Here is a 14,558-nt window from a genome sequence, read left to right as displayed (position 1 = left end):
TCTGTGCCTGTCGCTGCACCAGCATCACAGTGAGGGACAAAGTCACGTGATTCAGGTGGAGTAGATGTTGACGGATGAGAAGCAGATTCTCTGTACACATCACTTACACTACTGTCTGTAAAACCTCTGTGCTTCCGTGACATATGCGCGGTAAATGAAGACTTGACCCTGAAGTCAGCATTACATCCTCTAACTGGACAACTTACAGCACGTCCTTCTACAATATGCTCCTTCAAGTGAGAAATCAATTCTTGGGTGTCTTGGCACTGACGTTCACACAACGCCACTACACATTTAAAAGTGGTAACAGCCATCCCGACAGTTTCGTTAGCATTAGCAGATACAACATTGTGCCTCCGGTAAAAATGAGCCTTAAAAGCTCCATACCTGCAAAATGTCTGCTTGCACCCGTCTCCAAAGCACTTAAATAAACAGCACTTTTCATTTCTGTGGAGTTTGCAGTGAAACACATAACCTCTCAAAGTCCTAACAGACCTACCACAGAAATTACAATTCAACATTTTGACTCCAGCGACTTAATGTTAACGTTAACGTAAGCTAGGCTAATGTTCGGGACAACACACACAATGTGACACAAGACAACTCAGCTAAACTAACATTTAGCAAAATTAACACATTTTGTAAAGTTAAGGACAGCTAACATTCACCTTTTAAGCGAGGGCAACACAAAACTGCAGAAAATACCGCGTAAAATTTTACCTCACGTATGTAGTAGACCTATGCAAGCTTAACATAACATTATTACAAAGCTTTGTTTGCTATCACACTGGAACAAATTCTTTAGACATGCAAACATCTCGTAACAAGATCATTTTACTTACGTGTTCTTTAGTCGCGTTGCTCCTTAACAAATTAATCCTCTCAGAAAATAAAACCACCATGCAGCAAAGACGGTTTAGAGTAACGTATCTTTGCTTGCAGTTTGAATTGCGTGACCGTTACGTTGCGCGCGTCTCTCTCTCCTGTTGGCGGGCCTCAAGGGTTCAGCAGGCATAACAATTGTCACTACAACTCTCTGATAACATACGGGTTCAGCAGGTATTGCTCCCTCCTCCCTCTCGAGAGGCACCCAGCTACAGCTGCTGTCGCCGTCCACCTGCACTCCTTACCGGAAGTTCTTCTTCTTCGTCTACAGAAGTGAAAGAACCCAGAGTAGACTTTTTCTGCCCTAAACACACTCGTGTCTACTGGTCTGTAGTAGTAGCCTCCTGCTTGTAGTGCATGTGAGCAAAAGGTGGTTCAGGACAGTGTTTATCTCGCCTTTCCCTCTCTCTCGGACGGTGACGGTCCAGTTAACTGAGAGCACACAATACTGCCTACTCTACAGTCACAGCAGGCCTGTTTTGAGGATTATAATGCTGAAGTCAAAAATTACTAATTATATTTCACATTATTACTACATTTTTACTGTGAAAATGTGTGTTTTCCACATGACAGTAAAAATTAAAGTTATGTATCATTTCTTGACTTAGAGGGGTATACTATATACTATACTTTTAAATATTTTTTTCAAACATTTTTTTTACCATATTTTTTTAACATCTTGTTTCTGTATAAATTAAGGTGTGTTCTTGCTAAATTGTAAACAGTTTTATACCGTAAATTTAAAAGTACACATCAGCTAAATCTGTAATTTAAACAACGTAATACCGTTAATTTTAGTGTGATTGCATATTTATGACAGTACAGTATTTCCCCGTTAATCTTAACAAACTTTTATATTTTCCACAGCAAAATAATGTCTTTTTTACATATTGTTACAGTAAAAAGTACAGTTAAACACCATTTCTGAATTTACAGTAATTCCATGTATCTACTACACTAATATACTGTTTTCAATTTTACAGTCTTTTACTGTTGGTATTTAACAGTTTTTTACTGTAAATTTTACAAACATTTCTTACAGTGTACCGGAGAGTGCTGAGGGCCTTCAACAGAGAGAAATCCATGGCTGCTGCCTGCGAGAAAGTGGGAGTGGATCACAGCACAATCGTTAGCAATGCTGCAATATGCAGAGCTTGCCATTGCTGCCCCCCAGAAGTATGCTGAGCTCAAAGAACAGCACTCAAGGAAGGATAAGCTCAGTGATTTCTCTACAAAATGTCTACATGCCATTCATGACAATTCAGGGGTTGAGGATGCCATTCAGGTCTTTAAAAAGTCAGGCCAACTGCTGCCCATTGGGAAGGGGAAATTATGAATGGGTGATGTGGGATTGTTCCAGATGCACGTTAAGTAAATTTGGTAAATTGGCTTGTTGATGTAGCTTTGTTGCCTTAACTGTGGCCAGAGATTTGGTTTTTCAGATTGCTGAATTAGTGCTAGTTTTGTGAAAGTTTTACTAAACTCAATCAGTGACACATGTGATGATGGTTTTGTGATATATATATATATATATATATATATATATATATAATTTTTTTAACAGCGTAGCTGTAGAATTTAGTGATCCCAGGTTCAAATTCAGTTTTGAATAAAAGACAGACATTCAGTGAAATGTGTAAAATGTTTATATATATATATATATATCTATCCATGCTAAATGGCTTAGGTTTCCAGTTATAAGTTGCACATGACTTATGAGTACCCGAAAACCCTTTTTTTTACCTTAAAAAAAAAAAAAAAACGTGTCTCTATGCTCACTTGTGGTCTTGTATCCACAGTGTTTTGTAATAAAGAAAGTTACATTTTCATATCTTTTACAATGTATTGTGTGGTTATACATTGGCAATTAATGTTTTTTTCATAATTTATAAACTTAAAGTATAAATAGTACTCACTTTAGATTGGGGAGTTGCAAAAAACCTCAATAAACTGATAAAAAGGCATAGTAAATGCATTAATTAATCATCTTACTGTGTTATACACCATTTATTATTATCTTTCTAAATAATTAACTATACGTTTATAAGTTTATATGGGTTTTTTAACATCTTTATTGACTTTATTGACTATGTGCTTACCATTAATAAACGTGTGCTATGCATGAATTAAGCATTTACAACATTTTTTTAAGTGTCTTATACACTATTTGTAAGTAGTCTACTAATGTTATCTAATGTCTTGTAAGGGCTTGTAAATATCTAATTAATCGTTTGGTAGTACCTTGTAAATGGTTTATTTAAAACACTCATTATAAAGCGTTACCCAAATATGTAATTAATTGCTGCTTTGTTGGTTAATACAATAGATTGTTATTTTCAACACTGTATGGTACTGTATATGAAAAGTCTTTGTGATTGCCTTTGAATCTTGAAATCTAACAATGAGTGTATTACTTTTTAAATTTTATTACCTTTTTAAAACTATGGCCCAACCACATTGTTGCATTAACTTTGAAAGTAATAGTGCCATGAAACAATTGTGAAATTTGTTATACAAAACCATACTTTTTTATGATTTCGCTCCTCATATCAAGTTAAGGACAACTGAAATATGCTCAACTAAAGCTGTGCACTGGGTGTCCCAGGTGTTTCAAAATGGCATTAACTGTATCCAGGCAGTTCATCTGAAATATATCGGTATTGATGTTTGCAATGTTGAGGGTTTCTCTAATAGCGTGCTTTCCTCCGCAGGCCTAGAGAAAGGAAGTCAATACAGTTTCCAGGTGTCTGCCTTGACAATCAATGGCACCGGCCCGCCCACTGACTGGTACACTGCAGAGACTCCTGAGAATGACCTCGATGGTGAGCAAAAATGTGCAGTAAATCTAGAGGTGTGCTCAGCAGACACCCTGGTTTATTACTGGAATGTTTAAAGGTCAACAACGCATAGCCCATAGATGGTCATTTCACCAGGTGTCATACATGTTTTGGCCATCCATATTTATTAGTTCAGACACAAAGATTGAATAGACATAAAGTCAAAGAACCAGGTGCAGAACCAACCACCAGCATCAGAGTTACAGGAGATAATTGGAGAAGAAGAAAAGGAAAGCACGCATACTTCTTTTAATTAACACATTTTCACAGTAACCAAAAATAGTAGGAGGAATGAAAAAAGTGTGCATAGTTTGACTTGAGTGCATTTAAGCTGTGTGCGGGTGCATTTCTTTTTCCTCCCAGAGGTAATTATTCCCGTTTCCTCTATGATGCCTCTAAATTCCCTTTACCATTCAGAATAGTAGGTGCTGAAGACCGAAAATTTGCATTTCTCATGAGGTATTTAGATTTGTATCTGGGCAATACCATTTAAATGACTTTGTATTGTGCTGCAGTGCTTCAGCATTTTGTAAATGAATACCTTAATCCCTTAAACAAAATGAAATTTCAGCCAGCTTTTCATCTAGGCATTGTTTTCTAGCAGTGCTAATGTGACTGACTGCATTGATTGATAGCTGAAAGGGGTAGAACCACATGCCTTAGTAATGCACTGCCCCTGGTAGAATCCCACAGAACATCATGAGACTAATTATCCAGTATATAAATGCATTTACACACGCACAGATCACGTTGTGATTGTACTGTGCACAATATACAGTATGATAATCATAAACAGGCTTTGATACACATTATCACACAACACCTATCATATGTGATACATGTCAAATCCAGGAAGAAAGATAAGATGGGGAATCAATGACAGAATACACGATACCCACCGATACATTGTAGGTCAGTAAACCAAAATGTACCTGGTAAAAACATATTGTGTTCAATTTCCCAAAAAGCATGATGTTCCTAATCTTAAATGTATTTGAATTTCGGCTTTACTTCAGAATCCCAGGTCCCAGACCAGCCCAGTTCTCTGCATGTGCGCCCCCTGATGACAAGCATCATCATGAGCTGGACCCCACCTCTGAACCCAAACATTGTGGTCCGAGGCTACATCATTGGGTATGGGGTGGGCAGCCCCTATGCCGAGACTGTCAGGGTGGACAGCAAGCAGCGCTATTACTCTATTGAAAACCTTGGTGAGTGCTTCTGTGTGTGTTAATTTACCATAGGGCTAGTTCTGTACCTGCTTTTTCCTTAAGGTGCGTTTTAACCGAACGAGACGCGAAATTTACGAGTGACGCAAATGCATGAAAAGTCAATGGCAGGAGGCGAATGGATGGAGTTAATCGCGGCGAAAATGCAAGCGACACGAAATGGGCGAAATGAGCGTTCGCTTGAGTTAAAAATTGTTGAACTCGAGCAAAAATTTAGCCTGGCGAAAGCCAATCACCTTCAAGTAGGGCTAGAAGCCACACCCCCTTTCCAGAAATCTGAGGCTGATTGGTATTGTCCATTAGCTGACGTTTCAAAACATGGACCCATATTTGTGTTGACCGTTAACTTTGAAACTTTAGAGAAACATTACTTCTTAGAAAAGAGAGTTCACAAGAAATGACAAACTGCTTGTGTGCGGTATTTATATATGCTAATTAACTAGCTAGGTAGCAACGCAAGATAACTTAACTGTCTTCTATTGTCTCTAGCAAACTTGCTAGCAGCGTTGGTGCAATAAAAAATGCTGTGACATGGCGCGAAATTCGCTTCTTCATTTTTTAGGCAAGCCATCAAACCCGTGCGAGGATAGTGAAGCAAAATTTCGCGTTGCGTTTGGTTAAAACGCACCTTTATAGTCAGTGCACTATGTACACTGTCATGTACAGGACATGGATGCATTTTTTTACAAGGGTGAGTGACCCTGGGTTTTCTTCCCAAGTCCTCAACTGACCTGAGCACATCAAAGTTGATCTTGAACCAAGTCATGGATGGAGAAATATAAAATGTATCAGTATTCAGGTACTGAAAGGGGATATAGAGTTCAACAACATAGCAGTGTCAACAGTGGCACATTTTAAATCTAAATGTTTATACCACAGCCCTTCTTATACCCATTTGTTATTTTGTTTTACATTTGTATTTTGTACATTTGTTTTAACACCTTTAAAAGAAAATCAGCCCACCTATGCAGCTAATCCCTTTGCTTTCTTTTTTGTATTGCTTTGTAGAATATGTTCCTTTTGCTCTCCCCTCTACACCCTTTTTGGATTGGGCAATTGTCCATCATTGTTATCTCACTGCAACACCCTCTGCACTTGCTAGGGCTCAGAAAATGCAATTCTCTGAGAGAGTGCAAAGGAATGGACGAGAGGGTGCCACTGAGGGCTCCTGGGTCAGGCCAAAAACTCAGAGTGCGAGTGAATAAGATGGACAAAAAGTAATTTTTATTTTTGGCTTAATGTTAAAACTAATCAATAGGAGTCCACATTCAAAGTTCAAATAACACAAAATAGTTTTAAGTAGAAAAAGAAAGGAAAAAACAAACAAAAAATAGCAATCTCTGAACGCAAATAAACTACAAAACAAAGTACAAAATCTGCTAGGTCTCTTTTGAAAAGGCAGAGAACAATATTACAGCAGCAGTACTCACAGTCCAACATCCAACACGAGACTCCCTCCATGAGACTAGACAGACAGACATATCACAGGTGACCAGCACCATTCACATAAAGGGGGGGGGGGGGGGACATAAAACAATCAATCAACACAAACAACAACATGACAAATCCTGATGCAGCATCATAACACCCTACGACATTTAAACAGCAGATTTTAGCAAAAGTACAATTCAACCAAATGACACATGAGGATTAAAACGGAGGCGGCTTGATCAGGGCCGTCTCTGTCACCCCTCCTGGCCACAAGCAAGGTAAACCGGGCCAATCGTGGCCGGAACGAAATATACACTACGCTGTTTCCCCACGGCACTCCTTTGCCACCGGAGAGACACTTGCCAACACCGAGGAGCAGCATTCAACACGTTATGACTATGCTACGTTGTTCTTTTTTTTTAAGGCACCCAAGTTTGCGCGCCTACTTAAGCACAATAAAGATGTTTTAAAGCATAATCACAAGATTGTCTAGCGTTTTCATTCACCGTTATAAAACGTCGATTTCGTGAGCGACAACATTAAGTCCGTCAATAGCGGCATCGCATTGACTTAAGCTTGATGGCTCTTATCGGCATCTGTCAGCGTGTGTGCGTTTGCGAGTGTCGCGGAGTTCACACAAAGGCAACTCGTGCCCAAGGAAGGCAGTGGACATGTGCGGTCTCTCCATGACCGTCACAGAGAGGTGCACAATGTCACTGCTAATTCTCACAAGACAAGTCCCACAGTAAGACAGGAAAGCATACACAGAAAGGAGGATAGACACATCTCCCTGACAGCACCTTAGAGACGCAGTGTGCCGAGAACGGTGTGACAGTAGAACCCCCTACACCAGTGGAATGAGTTAAATTGTGTTCCACCGATATGGACTCCTAGTCAGGGCCAACAGATGACACAAACTTAAACCCAGGACTCATCCTGCACCCAGAACCACACCTTAGCTGACTGAACCACACAGGAGCAGCAAACCCCATTGTATTCTTAATTATACAAGGCTGCATTGTGGGATTACCAGCACAGGTATATCAGGATAAACAGGGCAAACAACATAAAACATTATCTCTTTTTGTTAGGAGTGTTATTAAGCACCAGAGCTTAATTGAGGAACTGTATTAGCATATGACAGCCTTGGAGACAATCCGCCTGCCTCCATCTATCCAGCTATAGAGGCAAGGAGGGGAGAAATGGGAGCGGGTGAAACAGCAGTGTTATGTGCTTTATGTGTTGTGTATGTGTTTATGTGTACACAGTGTAAGGTGAAGTAGGCATTTCAAAAATGTGTTATTACACACAGACACAGGCACACAAATATACAGACACAAGGGTGAAGGGTGATATGCTTCTGAATAAGGTGCTTACCCTGAATTGTTTTTGTAAATATCCAGCTCCAAAATTTGCTAGGGCTGTGCAAAAATATCGTTTTTTTTCGATTAATCGTTTTTTTTTTTTTTTGAAATTCGTCCGATTCGATATCGATCTGTAAAATTTATGGATCGATCTTTTAGGCTAATATGCATTTTTCTGGTTTTCTAGGTTCATTTCCGAAATGGTTAAACATAGCCAAAGAATTAAATAGACGGGCTCTAACGTAGCCTAACTATCAGATTAAAGGCAATTACTAGCCTCCTCTCCCCCCCCCCCCCCCCCCCCCCCCCCCGTCTCGTTGCTGTCTCGTTTAACTTTTAATGTTTAATGACCTGCGAACGCATAGAGGAAAACCTGTTACATCATTTTTTTTTTACTATGATACGACCTCTAAGTGTTCGTCGTGGCTAACCCTACGGTCACAGGGATGACACAGGAGAGAGACAAAGCGACCAACTGCCATTCATTTTCAAAGAGAGTTGGCAATTTACAGCAACAAGAGACAAATTGCAAAGCCAACTAGGTGGGGCTAAAATAGACTAGACTCGAGGTCTGGTTTATGCAAATACTGAGCGATGCGACACGGCGAAGGCAGCGTGACACACGTTGCTGAAACAAATGATCCAACATTTGGTTCCAGTCAAACATGGAGGAGAAGCTTATCGTGGCAGTGTCAGGTTTCCCCATGCTCTACAATTTGTCTCTTGATACGTACAGCGATATAAATAAAAACGATGCATGGAGAAGGGTGTCCGAAATTGTGGAGATGCCTGGTATACATACATATATATATATATATGCACTGCAGTCACAGCTTTTTAGCTTTAACTTTAATACAGTGCCCAACCACTACCTAACTAGCTAGCTAGCTAAACTGAACAGCAACACTTGCTCACGAATGCAGTGTAATTTAGCACAAGAGAAACGTAGTTGTTCATGTTCATTAGCTAGGTAGCTAGCTAGCTAGTTGTTCATATTAGGCTAGAAAGAAAACGTTCACAAACCAGCTTTCCCCGAGCTAACTGATGCAAGCACATTGCTGCTTCGTGTCATTAATAGGCAATGATAAAAAGGCAATGATACAGATTGGTTTTGTTTTTAAGGAACTATACCCATGTGTTTCTCAAATAAAAAGATTTTGGTATACAGCCATGCGTCGCCTAACGTCCACAATACATTCTGTGAAATTGGACGTTGTGCAAACACCATACTATATAGCCTACTTAGCAAACCTATATGGAATAGGCACGAGATTGGATGCTGCTGCTTAGGAGTCGAAGCATACACTGTTATACGGCAAACTTTTTAATTGTAAGTATGCAAGTAATGTAAGTTCACAATAAAACAATGATAGAAAGTACAGTACAGGGGCTACATAAGACATCAGCATAGGCATTTATTATGACTATCAAGACATATGTATTATACGGAATACTATGTACTGTACCACCTGGCAGCGCAATCACTTTATTTCCATGAGACATGAGATAGACGTGTTGCGTGTGGGAAGCGTTGCCTTTACTACATCCGGTTACATCCGTTACGTCCCGTTCTGCGATCGGGATTTTTAAACTTTATTATAAACTTATGGGACTACGGATGTATATGCGAACGGACGTTGTCCAAGTGGACGTTAAGCGGCGCATGACTGTATAAGCCTTTGGCCTTTTCTTTAGTGATTTTCACAGTTTCCAATGACTGCATTTGTAAATTTGTGTTCCCTTTAGAGCTTTTTAAACATCCCTCTAAATATGGAAAGCTGCTATATAGTGTTTCATATCTCATTCTTATCGAATCGGAATCGAATTGAATCGGGGCATCTGTGCCAATACCCAGCCCTAAAATTTTCTATACATTTTTGATTGGTAGTGAATAACAGTTTTATTTCCTTGTTTTAACAAGACAAGCCTTAACTAAAACTGCAATTAATGGCAAAATGAAGTGATAAATATAATTGTAATGAAGATTAATGGTCAATGAAATAACATGAATGCACAGTTTATTTGTTTAAAATGTAAAATTGTGTAAAAATTGTCTGAACTCAGCCAGTTTGGGCCAAGATCAACCATGTGCACTGCCTGTATATTGCCAGAAACAGCCCATGAAATTGTATGATTTCTAAATACAAATTTCTAAATTTCTCTTGATATTTAATGAAGTTTCAAAGGAAGTGCCGGGAGGAGAATATACAGACAATCCCCACACAGTTCACGAAAACTACACAAACTGGTTCCATCCAAGACTATAAATATTGCACTTAAGACTTCCTTTGTGTGTGCACGGCATGTGCAGTTTCTTGTCTTGCTAAATGCTCCTTCATCGAGGATGGACCTCTTGTTTCACACCTCTAAGAATGATCCCTCTCAGCAAGACTCCAGCCACAGATCCCGGCTCTGTCCTGCCCCTGCCCTGCCCCTCTCCCCCCATCTCTGCCACTACCAGGGTCTCTGCATGCCTTTCTCTGGTCCAGGCCACACCTGGCTCCACGGCGACCCTGTCCTCCTCCCTGCTGGCTGTGCTGCATGTCATGCCCCCTTTCCTCCGGCTATGCAGACAGTACACGACCCTATGAACCTCTGTCACTTTTCCTGGTGCTCCTACTGGTGTTGTGCAGGAACCTCTACTTAGCTGTTCTGCTAAGGTTTCTCCTGTTGGCCCCTCTAGTTCCCCTCACAGTCGCCTTTTTTGTATTTTGGTGGTTTGGTGTTATTCCACTCACAGACTATTCCCTACTTCTGCAGCCTGGCTTTCGCACCTGAACCTTGTTGGGGGGCTACCTTATTTCTTTACCTTTTTTCCTCTTGCAGGTCTCAAAGCAGTTTTGCAGTTTATTCAATTTGTGTTTATTTCAGTTTAGACTCGCATCTTTTCTTTGCTCCCTAATCTCCCATATCTAAATATTTGTCATGTTTGTTAAATGCAATCTCGCACTTCTCTCAGCCAACAGAGGAGCCATTTGAAATTACTGCAAGGCACGTATCTCTGGCTTTGGGTTCTTTCTGGGGTTCAATAACCTCAGCCCACAGCCAGGTGCGATCCCTTCATTGGATTCCAAGCCAAATAAAATTTCACTATAACCACATCAAAAGCAGCCTTCATGCCTTGATTACATGGAAATTCATATCTACTTGAGTGAATATACAGACAATTCCCATGAAATTAACAAAAACTAGACAAACTGGTCCTGTCCGCAACTATGAAAATTGCACTTACCACTTCCTTTCCTTAGCTGTTCATGGCATCTCCACCTATTCCACCCCATCTTCCATGTTTATGATGTCCACAGCTAAAAATAAGGTTCCACTATTACCACATCAGACACTACCTTGATGCTGGATTGTATGGAAATTCATATCTACTGAATTGATACTTTAATTTTTTCTAATTGATAACTGATGAATAAGTTAATTACTAATAATCAACACCCCACATTTCATTCCACCAAGCTGATTTTGAGACACACTGAGGTGACTTGGAAATGAAAACTGACATGGCTAATTCAGAGATAGTTTCCATGGTAAACGAATATAGGTGCAAGCTGTGAGAGAGCGAGAGCCCAACAATATAAGCAAACAGACTACTGGACTGACTGGACTGGCACAAAGCAATTCTTCATAACATTTCGTTTAAAGTGGTGATAAGACATGTCCTACACACTGTAGATGTTGAAACATGGCTGCAGTGTATACATTAATAGCCCTGTAAAGTGCCACAGTGTTGAACCAAACTCCAGAACATCCTGGGACAGAATGTCACACATGACATTGTGTATTTTTTATTTTATTCATTTGGCAGATGCTTTTATCCAAAGTGACTTACAAGTGAGGTTTGAGCAAGTGATTTTTAGCTTAGCCACATCATCTGTATGTGTTCATGAAATATCTGCTGTTGAGTATGGAACTCAGACACACTTGGCTGTTGGCACATGCAAAAAACAGTTTACTTTCTCATCCTTAATAGCTTGATTGAACAGAATTAAGAACTGATTTGATTGGTAAATTTGAAAATGTACAGCGGAGAGGATTCATGTTTCAGCTCCATTGCTACTTTTTCATTGGGAACTGAGGTCTTTACTATAACAAGGTACCTGTATGGGACAGGAGAGTTTTTGAGTTGACTCTAGATGAATTCTTCAGCATTTGATTCCACTTGAATTTTTTTTCCTTTTGGCTATTGAATTAATAATGGTCATGGAAAATAACTGGCCTCACATATTCAGACTGCACTTTATTTTTTTTCCCATTGTCCTGTGCTTTCTGTCACAGAGGCCAGCTCCCACTACGTCATCTCACTGAAGTCCTTCAACAATGCTGGGGAAGGAGTCCCCCTCTATGAAAGTGCAGTGACAAGGTCCCTAACAGGTACTGGACATCTTTAGCACACTGACAGAGCATGCTGCATCAATGCAACAAACTGAAACAATTCATTCAGGTAAAACACAGACTTTTAATTAACAATTTTGCTATGCATTATAGAAAGTGTCATTCTAAGACCATCCAATAAGTTTATCTATGTATTAGTACTCAATGATGGGAACAGGCTATCTTTTAATATTCCTGTGCTCAAGCTACAGCTGCTACCATTCCTCTGGAATTTTGAATTCCCTTTGATAGTTTCTGTCAGAAAAAGTAAATCTGCTTCAAAACCAAGTGTGGAGAAAGTTATGAGCTGTAAGGACAGAGAGGCTCACAGCAGAGGGATGGGTATCCTTTGAGATATTCATCAGTGCAGGCTTCTCTCTCTGCTGGGGGGATTATGGGTTTTCTCCTCTAGCCACAAATGTACTCTTCTGGCTTTTGGTGTTTACAGAGATAGAAGCTGGTTTGATGTAAATGTGGTCAGTGCTCAGGTACTTGCCTGAAGAATATAACCTCTGACACGAAGGAGGGGAAAGCTACAGTGATCATGGCAAGTCAGTGCACGCTTATTTTTCCATGGGACTTAATGACCGATTCGTTGAACTCTTGTGCTTTTCAATGGGCGTCAATGGCCAATCTTCTGCAAAAATGTATTTTTCTAGTACGCTAGGTCACAAATGACTGAACCTTATTTGTGACCTGGCGTACTGGAGAAATACATTTTTACGTACTGGAGAATCGAGAAAAGCCACCGATAATTTTGGCTTGGAACACTTCAATATTGTACCATGTCACAGATTTTGAGTATATTACTGAAAGGAGAAAATACCCATCATTTTTCACTTTGACCAAGAAGAAAGTTACTCAGCTCTGATGCTACAGGGCCACAGACTAGAAGGCTTTCCTGCTCACTTTAAACCCCTAACACTCCCAATCAGGGAGGAAGGCTAATATGGTTTAGAGAAGACCAATGATTAGTTCAATCAGGTTGGTAAAAGGCTGGATGCCTCAACACCAGGCATCATCAAATCTTTCTTCTGGTAGGTTATTTTAATAAGATTAAAGCTTTCTCTTGTGTCACAATTTTTTTTCACTTTTGAAGGTTTTGACATACTTGAACCAAAACAAACCTGAAGGCCATTTTCTAAAAAGCACTGCCATGTTTCAAGTTCCAGAATTGATTTTCTGTTGCTAAAAGTAGGTTGATTGGAGCTGCCTTGAAGTACAGAGATAAGCTGAAGTTTGGATGGGGTAGGGTGGGCAGAATTGGCCAGCCTTACTACTCCTGGACAATGTAGTCATTACTGGTTCATTAAGGTCATGATTGTCAAGCGTTCTGCACTGCCCTCAGATTTTTCTGGTATTTGTACTACTTCTGAAGTTTAGTTATCACTGGTAAATTGGACCTTCCATTTCAGCTGTAGTAAATATAGCATTTTCTCCAAGATGCTGGAAAAGTAGTATATGTAAAACAAGAAATGTACAATTAGGTGAATATATAGAGAGATGGGTATAGATATAGATATAGGCATCAGGTTACTTTTCATAAGCAAGGGCAAAAACAGATGCTGTAACAAATTGCAGCTCATAATTGCTCTGTAAGAATTAAATCAAGAAATCTTTGAGGAAACCATTACATTTAGCAATAGCTTAGCAGTTGAGAAAAACAAAAAGCAGCAATAGATACATTTGTAAGATAAGTCCCCTGCAGTGCCTGGATATGATGTATGTAATGTATATTTTGAAATGTATTGTGATTGCTTCCATCTTTTTTATTTCATGTCAACTACTTAAAAAAAAATTACATATTATAGATTTGTAGCACACTTTTATTTTTAATAAAGAAATCCCTGGTGAAATAAATTCATAATGTCATAGTACCTTTACAGACATCTTTTAAATATATGCAGTGAGCACAGTGAGAGGTGGACTGTGGCATTTCACCCTCTGCAGGGAGCATTGAGGTGTCAAAAGAATAAGTCATGGTTGTGATTGTTACTCTGTGTCATCCTAATTACAGCACAGCTAGAAGTCTGAAAGAAGTTTTTCTCATGACTGAGAATCAAAAAGATGAGCTATTGTTATTACTATTTCTGGTGAATGTTCAATGGAACCTTATGGCTTCTGTCATGACTTAAAAGTAAGTGCTAATTTTGCTGACAGAATATACACATTTAGTTATAATCTGCTTGTCTCTAACGCTACAGGGACAATATGTGTTTTTACCACTGTAAATATAACCCCCTTAGGAAACATCTAACAGAAAGCCATCCTCTGTGACTTTTTCCTTGACAAACTAAATAAACAGGTTTCCAGCCTGAAGTTAATTAATATCACTAGTTAGTGTTGTTGTTCTTGTCAATGGCTCTGTTTGTGTAGTGTGTTTTACTTTAATGGGCATTTCTTCTTCCCTGTCTTTCTCTTTCCCTCTCCTC

General features: G+C 39.5%; 1 protein-coding gene across 1 annotated transcript in view; it reads left to right on the top strand.

The window, feature by feature from the left end:
- LOC118776507 (netrin receptor DCC-like) overlaps nucleotides 1-14,558 on the top strand; it is a 195,831-nt gene that overhangs the window by 135,080 nt on the left and 46,193 nt on the right. Inside the window, exons 14-16 of the mRNA XM_036526869.1 lie at nucleotides 3,597-3,707; nucleotides 4,739-4,933; nucleotides 12,031-12,126. Coding sequence (XP_036382762.1) covers nucleotides 3,597-3,707; nucleotides 4,739-4,933; nucleotides 12,031-12,126 — 402 coding nt within the window. The remainder of the gene's footprint in view (nucleotides 1-3,596; nucleotides 3,708-4,738; nucleotides 4,934-12,030; nucleotides 12,127-14,558) is intronic.

The sequence above is a fragment of the Megalops cyprinoides genome, chromosome 4 (assembly GCF_013368585.1).
Source record: "Megalops cyprinoides isolate fMegCyp1 chromosome 4, fMegCyp1.pri, whole genome shotgun sequence".
NCBI lineage: Eukaryota > Metazoa > Chordata > Actinopteri > Elopiformes > Megalopidae > Megalops > Megalops cyprinoides.
The sequence above is the reverse complement of the archived record's forward strand: the minus strand, read 5'-3'. Positions and strand labels throughout refer to the sequence as shown.